This window comes from Rattus norvegicus, chromosome 1 (assembly GCF_021556685.1).
Source record: "Rattus norvegicus strain SHRSP/BbbUtx chromosome 1, alternate assembly SHRSP_T2T, whole genome shotgun sequence".
Lineage (NCBI taxonomy): Eukaryota > Metazoa > Chordata > Mammalia > Rodentia > Muridae > Rattus > Rattus norvegicus.
In genome coordinates, this window is record NC_141534.1 from 97,908,894 (window position 1) to 97,928,925 (window position 20,032).

Below are 20,032 nucleotides of genomic sequence, written 5' to 3' on the forward strand. Positions count from 1 at the left end.
CTCCATGAGTGTCAATCTTACACACTGAGCAGTGTGTCCTGTTTGTGTGACGTTCAGTCCCTCTGCCTGCTCACCAGCACTTGCTCTGTTCAACGAGTCTTCTCCATTTTTGCCATTATACAGGATAGGCGCTGTGCTGTGATGCTGTAAGTCCACTATAGCTAACGGAGTTCATCGTTTTTCTTATGCTGCTTACCATTCTCTCCCTTTTAGCTGTTTCTCTGCTGTTTTGGGTTTGAGTGCATGAGGGAGAGCAGGCACGCACAGAGCAGTGTGTGCATGGAGATCAGAGGACAATACCCACCATGGTTTAGGACAGGTCTCTGGCAGTCTGACAATGTGGACTGCCAGGCTAGGTGGCCTAGACTCTTCTGGGAATTCACCTGTCTTCACCCATCTCTCCACAGGAGCACTAGGACGATACACACATGCGACCAAGTCTGGCTTCACTCGGGTTCTGAAGAGTCGAACTCAGGTCCCCGATAACACACAGAAGCAGTCTACACGATGAACCTTCTTTCCAGCCCTTCTCTCTTTTTCCTTTCATTGGGCATCGATTCCTATCACTTTCCCCATTAAATTGTTTTGTTTATTATTAAGATTTGGGTTTTTAAAGATTTATTTTTTATTTTATGAATATGAATGCACAGCCGCTCTCACCAGACACCGGAACAAGGTACCACAGATGGTTGGGAGCCACCATGTGGTTGCTGGGAATTAAAACGTGGGACCTCTGGAAGCCCAGTCAGTGCTTTTAACTGCTGAGCCATCTCTCTAAGACCGTGGTTTGGTTTTTGAGGTAGGTCTCTGTATGTAGACATAGCTGTCATGGAACTTGCTATGAAGTTAACCCTGACTAAGCTGTGGAAAATGGTGACTCTTACTAGCAAACCAAGAGAATCTGAGAAGCACACCCTTGTTGTTCCCTGCGTTCCTCCACTGTTATAACTGGCACATAAGGAGGTCACAGGCCTGTGAGGAGGCCATACATGATAGAGTGTCAGTGCCCTTCCTTTCTGTCCTGCCAGCCTGGTAAAGCCTGTGGCTGCTTACACGCTACTTGCCCTCAGACAACCCGAGTCTCTGCAGCCTCACACAACTGCAGCAACCAAGCAGGGGGTTCACACCTATAATCCCAGCACTCAGGAGGAAGAGACACGTGAAGCTCTGTGAGTTCCAGGCCAGCATGGTCTACACAATGACAAAAAAGAAGGCTGCAATGGGTCTCCCATGATCACCTGGCTAGTCAGGGGCAGTAACCCTGCTCTGAGTGACCACACAGGTCATTCCTCTCACTGCCTCCCAGATCCTCCAAAGCCCTCACATGAATTCCAGTTAGCACACAGACACCAGGCACAGAACAGAGCTGCAGGCATTTATTAGAATCAGCCTAAGAGACTGAAGGATGAGGGCACAGGAGTCAGGAATCCAACTTCAGGAAAGAAAGAGGACGCTCGGATCGGACATGTTGCAAAGATGGGTTGCCTAAAACCCATTAACTTCTAAGCCTGTTTAACCTGGTAAATATATCCGTAATTTTTGCTACAAGTTCTTCACCATGGTATGTCAGGCATTCTTGGCTGGTGATCACGGCTTCCTGGAAAACAGAGACAGATGGAGACAGAGGTGGCTACAGGCCAGATGCAGGACCTCAGCAGGGCTCCCCAGGCACCCATGATGAGACCGCTCCTCATCCACAGGAAAGAAAATCCCTGCAGTGATTCAGGTCTCCAGTAACAGACTCTGCCTCAGGGGAGCTGGAGTCCACACACAGCCTTCAGGAGGAAGCCTGAAAGCTCCCTTAGCCAGGCAGGGAAGAAGGGGAGAAGGTTCCGGAAGGCATGGTGGGGGCTAGGTCTAAAGAAGGACAAGATGGCTGAGTATGAGTTTTGGTGATGTCTCCCATACCTGGGGACATCTATCCAATCACTTTGGCTATATGGCAATGTTAAAAATACATTCCCAGTTTGGGCTTGTTAGAAGAAACTCCCTTTTGGATAGCACTGGTTTTTCAGGACCTGACACTCAAATAAAATTACTTTGAGAAACAAGGTGAGAGAGGCATTGTTCCAAATATATATCTCTGCCATCCAGTTATGCTTGAAACAGGAGGCATAAGGAGATAGCTGTAGTGAAGAGCTGCAGACTCTCTCTGGGTGTGGGGGTGGCATTTCAGACATGGGGGGTTTGGCTGTAGCTCAGATGATGCCAGTAGAAGGTGGCTCCGTCTGAGGCAGGGAGGAGTTCCAAAGCAGACACTGGCCAGTAGACTGAAGTTTCAAGCATCTTAGAGAAGAGCTAGGGATGCAGAGAACAGTGACTCCCCTATTCCTACTGTGGGTGAGAACCGAATGTTTACCCATCCTGTGGGAGTGAATTGCAGCAAAGTACATGGAATAGGTAGGATGTGTACCTGGCATGCTGCTTTGATATGCACTAGGATGGGGAAGGGTTGGACTTCTCAGTTGCAGGCCACCTGATATGTATTAATGGTTGCATTGATCATTTGTACACAGCCTTCCACTGTATGTTCCATGGGAGAGTCAGGGTAGGGAGGACATTACCATAACTTGGAGATCCAGAAGTTTGGTTTTTAGTCCTCCTTCATGGTAGCAGTCTTGGATTTTTTCAAGGGCCACCCTTTCTGCGGCTGTAGCGTCTAACTTTGAAAGGAAGGAATTCAGCAGTGTCTTTCCTGCAAAGGCTACTCTCCAATAGCCTTCGAAGAAAGTAAGGCACGCTTCCGCTGCAAACACAGACAGAAAAACATCATTAAAAAGCCCCAGGCTGGCAGAAGCAGAGGCTCGAGGATCCTTGCTGCACCTCCACAGGCCTTAACTGGCCTGGTCCACAGTCTCGCCCTCCCAGAGGCTGCAGCCTCGCAAATACAACACCGTTTCCATGAGACACTCACTTCTAGCAGACAAAGATACGTGAGTGGACAGGCCTGCATATCTGACCTTCACGTAATTCCCACACTTGCCTCTGCTTCAACTGTGCACCTAAGGGCCCTTCCTCGTCAGTATCATCACCAGCACACCTCCATCTCCCCGTCCTTCCCACCCTAACTGGTACAACCCAGAGCAGAAAACACTGGGGGAATCCTGCAAGACCCATTTCCAGTGGCCTCCCGAGGACCCTAGATCTGTCTCAGGGCTCCACTTAGAGATCTCCATGGGACTGGGATGGGGTGAGCGAGGGTCCCACTCTCACTTGTCTGGAAGCCCAGCTCTCCAATCACCAGCAAAGACAGCAGAAGAAGTGTTCCCTTCATGGTGGAGAGTGCTAAATGCTCTTCTCAGAGTAGATCTTCTTCCTTATAAACTATTATCTCCCTTAGCCCAGCCACACCCACCCCCAATCCTGCCTCCAAATAGCTCTGGACAAGAACCTGGCACCTGTGGATCCCCTTCCCACTGGCATGGGGGAGGGAATATGGATGCCCTCCCACTCTGCAGAACAAACAGCCTGAGACAGCCTGATGTCATCAGTTTCCGGAGAGAAGTTGTTTTACCTTTGCCAAAGAGGGGTTAGAGCTGACCTTTCTAAGCAGCCCAAGTGCTGAGCCAATGCCCTGTGGTCCTGTCCCACTTGTCAACTCTGCTTCCTGCTCACACTCCTCACCTCTCCTGGCTCCAAGCATGTCCTTTCCTAGTTGGGACAAGAAGGCACAGGAATCAAGGAGAGTTTCTGTCTCTGTAGGTAGTCAACAGCCCAAGACACTGCATGTGCCTGAGCTCAAGGCCTGAGCAGAAGTGTGCTTATCTGGGTAATTGTGGGGCCCTTTGAACATCTTAGCTCCACAGCTAACACAGCTGAATTTTAACCCTGAGGAAACGGAGGCACTGTCTACCTCTTGGTGACTCTCAGCCAGGGTAGCCCCGGCTGTTTGGGTATTAGTATCCTCGGGGGCTAGTGATGGTTTTGTACCACAAATTCTGCTTCACTCCATGGTAGTTCATTCCTCTGGTCCTGTTCGCTTTGTCCCCTCTCAGCTCTATCAGTAATCATGTCTCAAAGAGGTTTGAACAGGAGAGTCCATGTGGTCAGAGCTGTGAGCTTGAGAGCAAGGGGTTCACCCCTGTACATGAGCTCTCAGTTGTCTACAATCCTCAGGCTACTGTGGACTGCCTGTCTGTAAACCACAGTGCTCCACAGGCCACAGGCGGTGCTGTGTGTGTACACAGTCTCGAGTTCAGATCAACCTACTTACCTTAGGGAAGACATGTTCAGCACGAATGATTGTCAGCTGGGTGTTGTATTACACCTTTCTGGAGACAGGAAGCTGTTAAATTCAAGCTCGCCCTGCTTGCAGTGTGTGATGGTTCATCTTGACGACCATCTCAACTGGGTTGAGAGTTGCCATGGAAACAAGGCTCTGTGTGGGAGTTTTTAGGCTAGGTCAATTGATGTGGGTAGACGGAGTTTCATGTGGCGGCATGGAATACGGTCATAGACAGGGTGGAAAGGGGAGAACAAGCTAAGCACAAGTTTTTGTGCCTTGCTGCTTCCTGATTGTAGATGTGGTCAACAGCCTCAAGTTCCCGCAGTGTGCCTAGCACATCATGATGGACTGTCTCTTCAAATTGTGAGTGGAAATGGTGCTTCTCACCTGGCATTTTGTCATTAGCTCCGTACAACAGTGGTAGAGTATTTTTTTTAGCACGTACAAAGCCCTGGGGTTACTCCACAGCACCACACACGTAAACAGGGGCAGCTAAAGAGATTGATAAGTGTGCAAAGTGCTTACTATGCAAACATAAAGGCCTGAGTTCAGATCCCCAGGACGGGTGATAGTGGTAGCATACACGTCTAATCTCATGTGAGCTCCAGGTTCAGCCAGTGACTTTGCCTCAAAAAATAAGGTGGAAGGCTGTTGAGATAGCTCAGTGATTAAAGGTGCAGTGATTGAAGGGGAAGACCTGAGTTCAAATCCCAAAACCACCGTGTACACAAAGAGAGCTAACTCCTGCTAATTGTCATCTGAGCTTCATATGCACACACACACACACACGAAAGCACACGAACACATGGACACCTACAGATGTCTGTGGAAACTGGCATGAGCGAGCACAAACAAGTTCTAAATGGTCAAATATCAAACCATTTAACAACAAACTAAAATGACATTATGTAACTGTGGAATAATCTATGAAGCCATGCTGGCGTGAACGGTTGCAAGGCAGATAAATGAACACGGATGAAAGTCAGTGTTCTTACATCTCACAGAAGAATTCCTGAGGATCTACAGATGTTCCTTCTGGGAGTTGACCTCCCTTCAGTCCTTCAGCATGAGTTCACCCACAAATTCTAATGCTCTCCATGATGGCCCAGTCAGTGAAGAGCTTGTTGCGAATACTTGAACCCTGGAGTTTCAGCCCTCAGAACCTGTGAAGACAGCCAGGCACAATGTGCACCCTGGTAACTCCGGCACCAGAGAGCACATCTAGTCAAATTGGCAAGCTCCAGGCTCAGGAAGAAGCCCTGTCTCAAAAAATATAGGGTGGTCTCAGCTGTAAAGAGGACCGAGAATCGCTTCCCAGCACCCACAGAGCACTAACAACCTTCTGTAACTCCATTTCCAGAGGATCCAGTGCTCTCCTGTGACCTCCACAGGGAAAGCAAACGTGAGTGCATGGGACACTCATGCAGGCAAAATCCCCATACACACAAAATAAAACTAAATAACATGACAAAAATCAAGTACATATACAGGTATATGTACGTATACACACACATATAATGTATATAAACACATATCTATATGGAAAAGTGCAACTAAAGACACCTCACTGTCTTCCCCTGGCCACCTTGTGCATACACACATGTATGCCCTGTGTCTTGGTTAAGATGACTGCTGCTGTGAGAAGACACCATGACCAAAAGCAGAGTAGTGAGGGGTCACCTGGCAGTAGACACTTGCTTAGCCACACTATGTCCCTGTCTCCATTCCCACCCCACCCCTATACGGAAGAGAAAAGCCCCCAGTGGGCACATTCCACGGGCCTCTGTAGCCCTCGAAACTTGCAAGGTCATAAAAACAGAGACCAATGGACTCAGCAGACAGCTCACAAGTAGATCTTAGTACTTGGCACCTAATAGCTCAAACAGGTTCCGGATGCAAATCCTGTTTGGCTCAGCTAACCAATAAAAATAAAAGGCTTAGTCCTCTCTAAGTCTTCAGCAAACTTCACTCTGTTACCGGCTGATGTAGAGAAAGTGACGATCAGGTGCCCTTTACAACAAACTACTTAATTCTGACTTGTCAAAATACGTACAATCTTTACTTTTATAACAGCCAAATTACATAAACACAAACACTTATGTAGCATAGGCATGGGGAGGGGGAGTAGTTTGAGGCCAAGTCTGAGTTACGTGGGAAGATAGTGTTGCACGTTGTTAGAAGGGTCTTGTTTATAGACTTGAGAGGAGTGAGATAGCCCTTCAGTCAGTCCAACCAGCATTTGTGAAGACCTCCTATGTGTTGACCCTGGGAGAGAGGAAGGCCTTGCTCTCCTGAGCCTTCAGACATCTAACGAACACCAAAAGGCAGCCAATGCAAGGGGAGCTAAGGAAGAGGAAGTGGGGTTTAGAGCCTTGGCTATGGTGGAGGCCGGGTGTGTTCTTCTACACAAGGGATCCATGCGCACTACAAGGCTGTAATCTGTGTTGTGTTGCTATGACAAAAGAACCAAGACTAGGTAATGTGTGTGGAAAGAAGCTAATTTGCTTCATGGTCTGGAACTGTGAAAGTCCAAGATAGTGCAGCCTCAGATAGCCATGGCCTTGTGCTGTCTGAACACGGGGTGCACAGCAGAAGGGCCATAAGGGATGTGTGGAAGACAGAGAGCAGGGGCTCCACCCTGCTTCTCAAGCACCCACCATACACTGCTCAGTCCCACCACACCGGGGACCACAGCTAAACGTGGATTTTGGTGTATGACCTAGATGTGTTGAAACCATAGCTGCCTCTCCCTCTGATATGTTGGTTTTTCGATACAGGGTGGGGAATTAGGTGACAAATCTCCCAGGCGGGTGAAGGAAAAGCATTTCAGGCCATGAGGGCAGAGCATATGAAGGTCCTAGTTCTCGTCTGGGTCATACTTAATAGACAAATTGTGTCCTACCTCCTACAGGTACACTGCAAATGACAAATAGGCCAGGTAGATGGTAAATTCCAAATTCAGGTGCACGCAGAGCAGTCGGGTGACTGCCAGAATCCAAAGAAATGAGGTGAAGATGGTGCTTCCCACCCGTGACCCCCACTTGTGGGGGGCTGAGTCAGGCGTCCCCCAGTTACTTGTCTGTGATCCCTGTAACTTTGTTTCAAACCTTATTTTTAATGATGGCTCTTATACGCTTTAACCTCCCTTTTATTCCACCACCCACCAAAGGTAGTGGAAAAGAAAGAATACAAGAGAAGTGGACCTGTTTAGAAATGGTTCTTTGCTGGAAGAGTTTGAAGGGGCTCGAGACCCCATATGTACAACAATGCCAAGCAACCAGAGCTTCCAGGGACTAAGCCACTACCTAAAGACTATACATGGACTGACCCTGGACTCTGACCTCATAGGTAGCAATGAATATCCTAGTAAGAGCACCAGTGGAAGGGGAAGCCCTGGGTCCTGCTAAGAGTGAACCCCCAGTGAACTAGATTGTTGGGGGGAGGGCGGCAATGGGGGGAGGATGGGGAGGAGAAGGGATTAGGGGGATGTTTGCCCGGAAACCGGGAAAGGGAATAACACTCGAAATGTATATAAGAAATACTCAAGTTAATAAAATAAAAAATAAAAAATAAAAGAAATGGTTCTTTGGAGCAGCTCCTGTCTGTGTTGTCTGGAAATCAGCAGTTTAGTTCACGACCTGTCGACAGCAGCGGCTCGATCCCCTCGCAGTTTACTGATAGACCAGCGGTCCATTTCGGTAGAGTGTGGATCGCCAACATGAATCAGCAGCGTTGGCACTACCTAACAGAGACGGCCGAGTCTCAGCTGCGGCTTGCATCAGCAGGAGGGACTGGGGAAGAATCCCAGAGGTTCTCTGATGTGGCTCTCTCAGGGAAGAAAAGATCTGCAAAGATCCAAGACCAAAAAACATTGCACAGCTAGCTGTACCAGAAAGCCAAGCTCAACCTCCGTCACTGTCAAGTTCTTTTTATACGCGCTGTAAGCATCACGTGTCCCCCACGGGCCCTGCATCAGATGTATGGCTGCCTCAGCTGACATCACTCTGCCAATCTGCCTGAGTCCACAGAAACAGAAAGCAACAGCAGCACACTACCAGAAGATTTTTTTTTTTTTTTTGGTCTCTTTCTCTCTATGGAGTCCTGGCAACTGGAGCTCGACTACACAATATAAATCAGACCAATACATGTGTGTCATTATCAAAGAATCCTTCATCTTGTGTCCTTTCATATGGTTGCTGTAGCAGAAAATCCTTTCGCCTGTGTGTACTTCAGCCAAGGGTTCCTTCACGAGCTTGCCTTTAGCCTTTCACGTCTGTTTACTTCAGGAACACATTCCTTCACGTCTTTGCCTCAGCAAAACACCATCCAACACAACGCTTCCACTTCAAATCCCCTTACTCACAAAGACAGAAATTGTGCTAGGGTGATGGAATGCTCTCCTGGGGCTACCTTTGGCTGCTTTTTTTTTACCTACCATGTGTGGCAGCAGTGAGCAGAAGCTGGCTGTAAAGGAAGTATATATCCTAGCTTTAAAAGACACAAAGACTTGGAATTTTATTTGAAGAGCTGTAAGCCTAGATTGGGCAGGTTCTGAGCTGTTTAAGTTATTACATCCAATCCCTAGGCCCCATGTTACTTGCTGTTTCAGTCTTGCCCAGGGTTATTTCTGCTCCATCAGCCTGTCCTCATGGTTCACTTCTGGGCATGAGCCCTTGAGCCATCAGGCCTCATGGCAGGTTTCTTCTCTCTCCATCTTCTTTCTCCTCCTCTCTCCTATTCTCTCTCTTCATGGTCCCTGCCTGCAACCCCGAGCCCAGTAACTTAATCTGAGACTATCTCTCTTCTCTTTAGTAATCGGCTGTCAGCCACATTTATTTAACCAGTCCGAGAACAGGATGAGCGAAGTTTACAAAGCAACATTTGATGTATGTGAGAATCGGCTTACCAGATTACCAAGTAATTAGGGGGTGGGGGGATTCCAGATCTGGGGTCCAGTACTTAGCACTGAATACACAGCAGCAGGAGACCAAGCCCAACAGTGAGCAGGTGGTAGAGGCAGCAGAGGTACCCTCTGGAGAGCAGTCCTCACACTAGCATGGGACACAGAGGCCTACCTCAGCCTTCTCCACAGCATGGACAGGAGCTGAGCCTCGCTGCCACTCTGCAGTGAGGTGGCTCTAGGCCCTGGTGGAATCTCCAAAGTCTCCACAGCTCCCTGGACCTCCTCTGGCAAACAGGGCCTAAACTTTCTGTCCTCCAGATCCCTTCTATGTTTCCTCAGAGTCTGCGTCTGCCTTCTCTTCATTCCATGCCCCTACTGTCTCCTGCCCTGACCCTGTCAAATGCGTCAGCTACCACACTGCAAAGAAGCTCTAGGCCTGTTTCACAGCTCAACCTGCTGACACCTCAGCCATCACAACCCCTCAGGCTTTGCTCTGCTGTCATCAGCTTCCTCCATCACTGACTGTTCGGCCCACACTTCTGGGCCTAAGCAGTCTGTTTCCATGGATGGGAGGGGAGTGGAGCCAACCACAGCCTTGCCTCTCAGCGCCCTTTCCAAAGTCCCTCTTCTGTGCCCCAAGAGTGGAGGATGCTCCCCCCTCTGGCCCAGGTAGTGATGGTTGAAGAGTCATCTAGAATTCTGTGGTAGTAAAACTCGACTAGACATGCTGTCACAGATGGACTGGTGCTGAGCCTTCAAGAGCTGGGGAAACCAGCTGAGATTGGACTCTAGTTTTTCCAGGATAGCTTTGGGATATTCAAAATGGCCATCATGTTGCCTTTTTGACAGTGGACAATTAGGGGGCCAGGTCTCTCCAAACTAAAATATCTTTGCTTAGTTATGAGACAATGAACACGAGGCTCTTGCAGTGAGACCTTAACACACTAACGATGGTGGTTAACAGGGTCTTGCTATGTAATTCTGGATGGCCTGGAACACTTCATGTAGACCAGGGTGACGTCTATTTCAAAGAGATCATCATGCCTGTGCCTCCTAAGAGCTGGGATCAAAGGTGTGAGTCACCATACCTGGCCATTGCTAACAGATTTGAACAGTGCTTACCACCAGTCTCAAGGAGAGCTGGATCCAACACACACACACACACACACACACACACACACACACACACACACACACGTTTCTCAGGAGGGATTTAAGAGGTCAAGTTTAGCCATATATGGCAGTACATGCCTTTAATTCCAGCATTTGAGTGGGAAAGAGACACAAATACCTCTGTGAGTTCAAGGCTACTCTGCTCTATGTAGTTCCAGGACAGCCAGGGCTGGATAGAGAGACCCTACCTCAAAAAAAAAAAAAAAAAAAACCAACTAAGAACAACAAAACGGTCAAGTTGAAGGATGCCTACAACAGCAGGAAAATATTGGGTTGAAGAGACTGGTTGAAGGGAAGCCATGAAGCAAATGAAAGACAGGGGTAGGAATAAAGACAGGGCAGCACAATGGTCAGTGGTCTGAGGTCTGGCTTGTCTAAACACTGACTGTGCATAAAGCTCTTAAATAAACATTGAGGTACCCAGTGAGACAGGGTGACACAGGCCTCACTCTGGAGGTCCAATAAGAAGCCATTTGACCCTCACTCTAGTCATCCTTTCTTTTGGCCGTCACATGACATGTGACCTTAAGAAGATCACTAAGAAGGGGACCAACCTGAGCCAGGTTCTTGACCAGGATCTTATCCTCTAGCCAAAATACACACCTCCCCCTGACACAAACACACAGCCTCAGGATGTTCCAGGACATGTCCTGGGAGGGGCCTGGAGAGGCTCACACAGGGCCCCTCCCTGACCACTGAGCTTCCCAGGGCAGTTATAAAAGGGGACCAAGCTAGACAGGAGCACCTGACACCATTACCATGAAGCTCGCTGGTGCTCTGGTGCTGCTCGGGGCTGCCCTGCTCCTGACTTCAGGGGGAGGTGGGTATTACTGTGTGGGGGTCAGGGATACAGGCCCTCTGGGCTCTCTCACCCTCTCTCCTCAGGGGAAGAGAGTTCTGATGCGTGTCTTTCAAGGGAGGGTCGCCTTGTCTTTCTGTTCCAGACTGTGGCCTTTGCCCAGCTATGCAAACGAAAGTTGACCTATTACTTCATGGGACCGTAGACGACTATGTAGCCTATGTGGAACAATACAAAGATAACCCTGCCATACTGGCAAATGCTGAGAGCATCAAGCAATGTGTCGACAGCAAGTTGACAAAGGAAGACAAGGATCATGCAACCAGTTTGGTCGTGAGTCCCTGTGTGTCTGGCGAGGGGCGGGGCTTGTGCTTCTCCCCAACACTGAAGCTTCTCTGTGAATCCGGAAATGGGACACACCTGATGGAGGATGTCAGGAGGATGCCTGAGCCCGGCATGGCTGCTCAGCTCAGCCAAGCCAGACTAGATCCCAGCCGGAGTGGACTCTCCATCAGCCTTTTCTGGCCTAGCCTCCCAAGTCTAGTCACACAGGCACAGGGCCTGGCACCCTTCTCCAGCCTGGGCCTTTATCCTAACTTTTCCAGTGCCAAAACACTCACCTGTGTCCTTGTTCTCTGCACCTCCAAAGCCATTGTGTAGATGCCATGCCTGGGACATTCAAGAAGAGAATTGAAGTGAACCCCCTCTTGTCCCTTTAACTGGTAGGATAAGTCATTGCCTCAGCTGCAGATATCTGAGGGTCACCACGATCATGTGACAGGAGTCAGTTCCCTTGTGGGGCCCCAGCTGTCCACAGGCTCACATGGAGCTCTGTCACCTCCTCCCCATTCTCCCACTTGTACCTATGGTGTCCCACAAGATGGCTCCTCCCATCTGGCTAGATTGGAGGCTCTTTACAAAGCTTGTCTCAACCGGCTGGGGACAAGGCTTCCTGGTCCTGGTCAGACCCATGAGCAATTACAAACTGGCTGCAGGTCCTCCCAGGAGGTGTCCCTATGCCTGGTCAGTGGGCCATGAGGGCTCCTTTACCTCTGAGGCCTCACCTGGCTTTCTCTTTGCAGGAAAAAATAAAAGCCAGCCCGTTGTGTTGATGGGTATGTCTTTGACCACAAGGAAGCCACTTACCAGCTTCTCTGCATAGATGCAGCAATCGCTACTCCTTCCCCCCAGGTGTCTAAAAACAGGAATCCAACAATAAAAGCCTTGCAATTCACAGCGGAGCCTGGATTTTTGGATTCAAGCTTGTGTCTGATGGGGTTGAAGGATATTGCAGGGACAATCAGTGGGACTTTGATGTGCCACTGATCAGTTGTGGTGCTGCCAAAATGCCCTGCAGAATGCATTGGAGAATGCTAAGAGACCATAGTCACTACACCAGAGTCTCTGTCACCGTCATCAGACAGGGTCCACAGGGCACATACATGACCTCCCAGACTGAACTCCCCAGCATCATGGAACGGAGTAGGGCCAGGGAGACCGAGGGTCTGCTGAGGACCACACAAGCTCTAAATAGCAGAATCTGTCCCTGCTCTCCAGGGTTTAGGACATGTGCCAATTCGTCAATGTGTGTGTATCACAAAACATCTCTGGGCCTCTGTGTCCTATCTAGGAGACAAAAATAAAACTACCTTCCTCTGAGGCTTTCATGAGGCTTCCTGCCCCTCACAGAGAACAGTTCATCCTGGAACTCCATGTGGGACCTGGCCTGAGCCAGAACTCAGTTTATCCTAATATCAGCTACCCCGTTCTGAACCCAGTTACCTCCCCATCAGGTGTTACAAAGAGTAGGCACTCAGGGTCCTAGAACTTCAGGACCTGTCCTGTGGCTCTGCTCTGTGGCCATGGCCAGAAGTTCTTTCCTACACCAGTTGCCAAATAGTTGCCCTGTGGCCAGTCCTCAGGTCATGGTCCTTACTGCACCATCAATGATCCATGTCCTTACATGGATCCCAGGCTTCACAACACCAGGCAAACGCAGAAGTGTGTGTGTGTGTGTGTGTGTGTGTGTGTGTGTGTGTGTGTATTCATTCATTGTAGGCTCTCTCATTATAGGGCATGCTCTGACAAGAGTAAAGTGTACTATTCTTTTACATAAGGCTGTGATAAAATAACCAAAGCTAAGTATTTTAGAGAAAATTCTCATCATTTTGAAGGCTTTAGGTTCAAAGTCCTGCAGCCTTGTTTTTTACCCTCTGTTGAGGGGCCCCTCACCAGCATGGAGACAGAAAATGGCACTGTTCTCATGGACAAGTCAGAGTGTGGTTGGTCTCCAGCTCTCGTACAGAGTGGCCTTCTGAGCCAGCCCATAGCATTTGTCCCTTCCCAGGGCAACACCCCAGACCTTTCCAGCTGTCTCCCACTTCTGCATGACACCATCTCTCACGTTACCACACTGGGGACTTAGTTTTCAGCATATGAATTCTTAGGGTACACAAGGAAACCAGATTCAAACCAAATAGCACAGGAGGCCATCTTGTATAGACTGAGGCCTGATGTCCGTGACCCCGGCCTTCAACTCACCAATGTCTAGCCAAAGCTTGCTTCTGAAGCAAGGTTGCCTGCCTCTCTCGGAACTAAGGGTGGTCTAGGGACTATGAGGATCTGTGACCTAACTCTCCTCAATACACATGTAGGACACAGGAGGCTATCCTACCTTGTTTTTTTCCAAAGATTTTTAAAAATTCAAAAACAGAGCTTCTCTATCTGTTGCACAGCTCAGCACACAGCATGGGCAGGCTTTGGACTTAATCAAAGCACTACAAAAACTAAGAATCCTAAGCTGCCCGGGAGATTGGCACCAGATGGATTGGGTAGGCCTGGTCTTAAGCAGATAGTGTCTTAACCCTCCATGAGCCTGCTGGTGTCATATGTGGAAGCTCAAAGTCTGAGTAGGACAAGAGTGACAGACAGCGTGTGCTCCCTAGGACACAGGTGCTCCCCTCCCACACAGTTCTTTGGGGACCTGCTCCAGAGTGACATCACCTACTCTCCCTTGGCCTTCTTGGTTTCTTTCTTCAGCCCATAAAGTCAGAGCCACCTGGGGTCAGAAGGAATCAGGATTATACGGCCTTCCAGATCTTTCTATGTCTGACATCCAAGCCAACATACTAAGCTACCTGCAGACTGTGCAGTACACTCTACGCTGCCGGCTTTGTGAGCTGTCACCCATGCTGGGGTGTTAGTGTTGCAGCTGTCTTTGAGTCATTTCTGCTCCTGTAAGTAACCCCTCACCCTCACCCCTGGAAGCAGCCCCAGTAGAACTCACCGGGTCACCAATTGGACTTCTATGGTGTCTGTACTTTGGCCACTGATTCCCTATCTGGAATGAATAGATCCTCGTTTACATTTCCCAGGAGTAATGTCACACAATAGCCGTCGAGATGCCTTGGCGACCAAAAAGGTCCTTGCCGCCCAAACCGACCTGAATTTGATCCCCAGGCACCATATAGTGGAAGGAGAGCCTTGGCGTGTGCACGCTGTCACGCACAGACTCATACACATACATACGCATTCAAACAATATTTGTAAATGTAATAAAAATGCAAAGTGAACGAGGCGACGTGTGGAATGCACACATTTAATTCAGGCACTTGGGAGGCAGAGGCAGGCAGACCCCTCTGAAAGTTCAAGGCCGGCATGGTCTACACTGTGAATACCAGAACATCCAGAGCTCCAAAAGTATAACAGCTTCCTCCAAGATTGAACTATTCCAGCCTGCAGGAAGTTCCTTAAGCAGGAAGGTAAACAACTGAAAATAGCTCTAGAAAGTCCCTGAAGCAGATTCAGTATGCCAGAGTAAGCAAGAAAAACAGAGTCGAACAGCTGAGCTGCCTGCATGCTGTAAGGTACTCTCCAGGTTCCCAGCTTTGTGGTAATGATGGAGCTGGGGTGGGCCCTGGTGGTGTCTCTGTCTTTGAGTCAGTTCTGCTCCTGCAAGTAACCCCTAGTCCCATAAGTAACCCCAATAAAACTCATGGGTTCACCAAGTCCGATTTCCATACTTTGGTCTGTCATAGGTCCTCTATCTGAGGTGAATAGACATTGTGTGCTGTGTCTCCCCGGGAAAGGTTTTGTCACACAACAACTACATAGTGAAATTCTGACTAAGCAAACAAATAAGTGAGAGCTCAAGGAGACAGTTTGCATGTCCATGTTCATAACCTAACTGTTAATAGGCACAAAAATAGAGCACTAACTTAACCCGACGACCTTGCAGAGGACGGGGGTTTGGCTACCATCACCCACAAGGCAGCTCACAGGCACGCTGGTCATACACAGGGAAACAAACACACACACACACACACAAAAACTGAATATGAATTAATCTTTTTTTTTTCAAAATGGAGAAAGAAGCATTGCCTGCCCCTGGCAGGACATCAGGCTAAGCGCAATGAACCAGTCGGAGGAGGCTTGGCTTGTTCAGCTCCTGTGAGTGAAATCACTGGATTTGTGGTTCTCTCCACTGCGTGTCAAACACCTGACAGAGACAGCTTAGAGAGGGAAAGGTTCATCCGGCCTCCACCTCCAAAAGTGTCAGTCTAACATAGCAAGGGGTGGCATGGTGGGACGGCAGTCAGAGTGATGGTAGATCAGGGAGCAGCAAAGGGAGCATGCTGGTACTTTCTGCTTCGCTCCCTTTCCCCTTCAGGCTCCCACCCTACAGGATGATGTCTCCCACTACATGCTGGCCCTTCTATGCTCAGCTAACCCTCCTTGAAAATGTCCTTACAGATGCATTCAGAGATGTGCCTCTTCCTAAGTGACTCTAAATGAAGTCAAGTTGACAAGTGAAGTCAGGCCATCAGCCTTGAAGGAGGCATGAGGAGCTGCTGAGGGAACAAAACGTCCACTGTGCAAACTAAAAAGTCTCTAGAGGTCTGGAGAGTTGGCTCAGTGGTTAAGAGCACTGCCTGCTCTCTCTCAGAAGACCCAGGATTGATTCCCACCACCACGTGGTATCTGTAACTCAGTTCCAGGGGATCTGACACCCTATTCTGATCTCCACGGGAATCACACATGCATGTGACTTACAGACACACATGCAGGCAAACTATCTATATGCATAAAATAAAAATACTTTAAAAAAAAAAAGGTGTCTAGGGGCCACATGCTTTAGTCCTAGCAGAAGCAGGAGGATATCTTTGAACATGATGATAGCTCACAGAATCTGGGGACCTAGAGCACACTGCATAGCCCTTTGTCTTTTGTACACACAACTATATCCTGTTTGTCACACTTCAGTTAGCAGGACGCAAAACTGCAGAAGCCAGAAAGCAAAGTCAGCACATTCAGGGACTTTCCTGAAATTATGGATCAGGTCTTTGACGGATCGGGTCTTTGATGGATTGAGTCTTTGTTCCCATTTTGGTGGGTGCTTGGGCCCATGTGCTATTTTAAGGTCAGAATGGTGTCTCTAACATGGCTGATGTTGTGCTAAGGTCTGAGACTTGTTACAATGGATTCTAGGAACCAAACTCAGATCCTCTACAAGGCACACTACATGTTCTTTTGCTGTTGTTTTTTGTTTTTTAAGTAATGGTTTCTCTGTGTAGCCCTGGATGTCCTGGTAGTCACTCTGTAGACCAGGCTACCCTCAAACTCAAGAAATCTGCCTGCCTCTGCCTCCCGAGCGCTGTGATTAAAGGTCTGTGCCACCACTGCCCAGTGAATAGTGGGTCTCTGAGAAAGAGAACCCCTTAGGCCGCTGTGGGTGACAGCACGGTCTTTGCCTCTGTCGCTGCTACCACATGGGTCCTCATGTACTCTCTGCATTTTGTGCAGGATCTTGTAGACAAATGTCCTCTGATTTCAGTCTGCCCTCAGGTTATGTGATATCCAGGGGCTGTGTGATCCTGGTCTAGAAACCACCTGCTTCAAAGCAACTCTCAAGAGTCAGGCTATGTCCAAATTCTCCAGGACGTTCTTGCAAGAACTTGCTCAGATTTTAGTGAAGAAATGCAAACAGTGGGTGAACGTTAACTCTGATCTGTGCGCAGACATCAATCCTTCCTCCAGGCTAACTGCCTCCGAGCCACTACTGGCACAGTTCTGTAACTCCCACACAAACATGGAGTTCTGAAAGGCTCAAGACCTCTCCACCTTCCTTCCTCAGTATGTCCCGCCATGCTGGAGTCAGTCAAGGACTCCAACTCTTATCATTTCCCCTCCCCACCCACCACTGGACTACTATGCTTGGCCCAGGTGGTTAGAATATGCTTGGTCCAGGGAGTGGCACTATTAGGAGGCATGGCCTTGTCAGAGGAAGTGTGTCACTTTGGGGCTGGGCTTTGAGGCCCTCCCTTAGCTGCCTGCACGTCAGGCCCATCCCAGCAGCCCTCAGATCCGGGTGTGGAACTCTCAGCTCCTTTTCTCCAGCACTATGTCTGCCTGCACACTGCCATACTTCCCTCTATGATGACAAAGAGCTGACTCTGAACCTGTAAGCCAGCCCCAATTAAGTGCTTTCCTTTATAGAAGTTGCCTTGGTCACAGTGTCTCTTCACAGCAGTAAAACCCTAACTAAGACAGAAGTTGGTACAGAGAGTAGTGTATTGCTGTGCTAGGCCTGACCATGTTTTTGTTTGGAAGAATGTGGATTTTGGGACTTTGGATTTGGAAAGCCATGAAATGCTTTGAGTGGGACTTAATGGGCTCTCCTATTGGGAATATGGAAGACATTAGAGCTGAGGGTGATTTGAACTCTGTCGATCCTTCTTATGATGTTTTGATGAAGAATGTGGCTGCTTTTTGCCCTTGTCTAAAGAGACCACCTGAGGCTAAGATAAAGGGGTTTATATTCATTGCATTGACAAAGGAAATCTCAAAAAAAGCCCAGCACGCGGGCTGCAGAGGTGGCTCAGCGGTTAAGAGCACTGACTGCTCTTCCAGAGCTCGAGTTCAATTCCCAGTAACCACATGGTGACTCACAGCCATCTGTAATGGGATCTGATGCCCTCTTCTGGTGTGTTATAAGGCAATGACAGTGTACTTACATAAAACAAATAAATAAATCTTAAAAAAAAAAAAAAGCCCAGCATAGACTTTGTTCTCTGGTTTACTCTCATGAAGAGTATTTTGAGCAAGCATAGCAAGCTTAGAAAGAAAAATAAAATAAAATAAAACAATAGTTCAAAGAATAAAGGGGCACCAGAAAGTGGAGTGAGTTAAATCCTATGTTTAAGAATATGAAATGGGGGTTGGGGATTTAGCTCAGCAGTAGAGCACTTGCCTAGGAAGCGCAGGGCCCTGGGTTCGGTCCCCAGCTCCGAAAAAAAGAACCAAAAAAAAAAAAAAAAAAGAATATGAAATGGAATTAAGAGTGCTGACCTCAGGGGAAGGTCCCCACCCAGCTAAACTTATACATTTACAGTTGTACAAGGCAGAGTTATATCACGTTAAGCCTTATTATGACCTGGTTATTGTTTTTATTTGGACATAAGGAGATATGATTGTGCGTCAAACTGGGATGGACTGATGTGGAAACATAAGGGTCCTTTGGGAAGTCAGTTGTGTCAGATGGTGTTTTGCTGGGGCAAGCACATGAAGGAGTGTTTTCTGAAGTGGACACAGGTGAAAGACTAAGGCTGACTTGTAAAGGAATGTTTAGCTGAAGCAGACACAGGAGAAAGGATGTTCTGCGCAAGTAAACACGTAAAAGGACACGTGATGAAGTGTCCTTTGCTAACAACACGCATGTATTGGTCCGCCTTGCCCTGTGCAGCTGAGCTGCATTTGTCGGGACTCCATTGAGAGAACCAAAACACTTCTGGTGCTGGGCTGCAGTTTCTTCTGCTTCCACAGACTCAGGCTGATGGCAGAGTGATATCAACTGAGACAGACACTCGTGCAGAGGATACTTGGAGGACACTTGATGTTCAGAGGGAGTATAAACAGGACTCAATGGACAGTGATGGGGACAGAGCTGGGACTGTTTACAGAGCTAACTGTGCAATGCTTGTTGGTCTCGTGTCTTCAGTGAGAGGGGCTCAGCAGAGAACTTCTCCTGGCATTCCTCCTGGTTCCTCCTGCTGACTCAAGCTGAGGTTGAGGCCTGGCTGTCTCTGCTAGCTCGGGTCACCGCTGTTGTGTAGCCCCAACTTTACTGCACTGGATTGCTGGTGCATCCATGAAGTGTTTGCTGGTGGATGGAGCTGCCTGCTGACCTCTGAACTCAACTGCTGATTTCCAGACAGCACAGAGGGGAGCTGCTCCAAAGAACCATTTCTAAACAGGTCCACTTCTACCATATCCCTTCTTTTCCATTACCTCTGGTGGGTGGTGGACTAAAAGGGAGGTTAAAGCATTCAAGAACCATCATTAAAAATGAGGTTTGAAAAAATAAAGTTTATCCTTTATAAAAGTTGCCTTGCAACCAACAGATTGGGAAAAGATCTTTACCAATCCTATATCTGAAAGAGGGCTAATATCCAAACTATACAAAGAACTCAAGAAGTTAGGCTCCAGAGAGCCAAATAACCCCATTTAAAAAAATGGGATACAGAGCTAAACAAAGAATTCACAGCTGAGGAATGTCCAATGGCTGAGAAGCACCTAAAGAAACGTTCAACATCCTTATTCATCGGAAATACAAATCAAAACAACCCTGAGATTCCACCTCACACCAGTCAGAATGGCTCAGATCAAAAACTCAGGCAACAGCAGATGCTGGTGAGGATGTGGAGAAAGAGGAACACTCCTCCATTGTTGGTGGGATTGCAGACTGGTCCAACCATTCTGGAAATCAGTCTGGAGTTTCCTCAGAAAATTGGACATTGAACTACCTGAGGACCCAGCTATACCTCTCTTGGGCATATACCCAAAAGATGCCCCAACATATAAAAAAGACACGTGCTCCACTATGTTCATAGCAGCCTTATTTATAATAGCCAGGAGCTAGAAATAACCCAGATGC

At 48.3% G+C, this 20,032-nt stretch overlaps 1 protein-coding gene and 1 pseudogene across 2 annotated transcripts; one reads left to right on the top strand and one right to left on the bottom strand.

Annotated features, from left to right (window-relative positions):
* Positions 1–1,361: 1,361 nt before the first annotated feature.
* On the bottom strand, positions 1,362–3,324 carry Scgb2b24-ps1 (secretoglobin, family 2B, member 24, pseudogene 1; annotated as a pseudogene). Its single transcript, XR_015650674.1, has 3 exons — positions 3,214–3,324; positions 2,565–2,746; positions 1,362–1,597 (listed from the first exon to the last, which is right to left on the bottom strand). The product of XR_015650674.1 is annotated as a secretoglobin, family 2B, member 24, pseudogene 1 (transcript).
* Positions 3,325–11,059: 7,735 nt separating this feature from the next.
* Positions 11,060–12,333, top strand: Scgb1b30 (secretoglobin, family 1B, member 30). Its single transcript, NM_001100859.1, has 3 exons — positions 11,060–11,121; positions 11,246–11,433; positions 12,183–12,333. Exons 1-3 carry the CDS (start codon positions 11,061–11,063, stop codon positions 12,210–12,212), a joined length of 279 nt encoding a protein of 92 aa, NP_001094329.1. The 5' UTR covers position 11,060; the 3' UTR covers positions 12,213–12,333.
* Positions 12,334–20,032: the final 7,699 nt, after the last annotated feature.

Coding starts and splice junctions, on each gene's coding strand:
- Scgb1b30 (NM_001100859.1), top strand. CDS start 11,061: ATGAAGCTCGCTGGTGCTCTGGTGCTGCTCGGGGCTGCCCTGCTCCTG. Junction 11,122..11,245: donor GCTCCTGACTTCAGGGGGAG/GTGGGTATTACT, acceptor TTTCTGTTCCAG/ACTGTGGCCTTTGCCCAGCT. Junction 11,434..12,182: donor ATCATGCAACCAGTTTGGTC/GTGAGTCCCTGT, acceptor TTCTCTTTGCAG/GAAAAAATAAAAGCCAGCCC.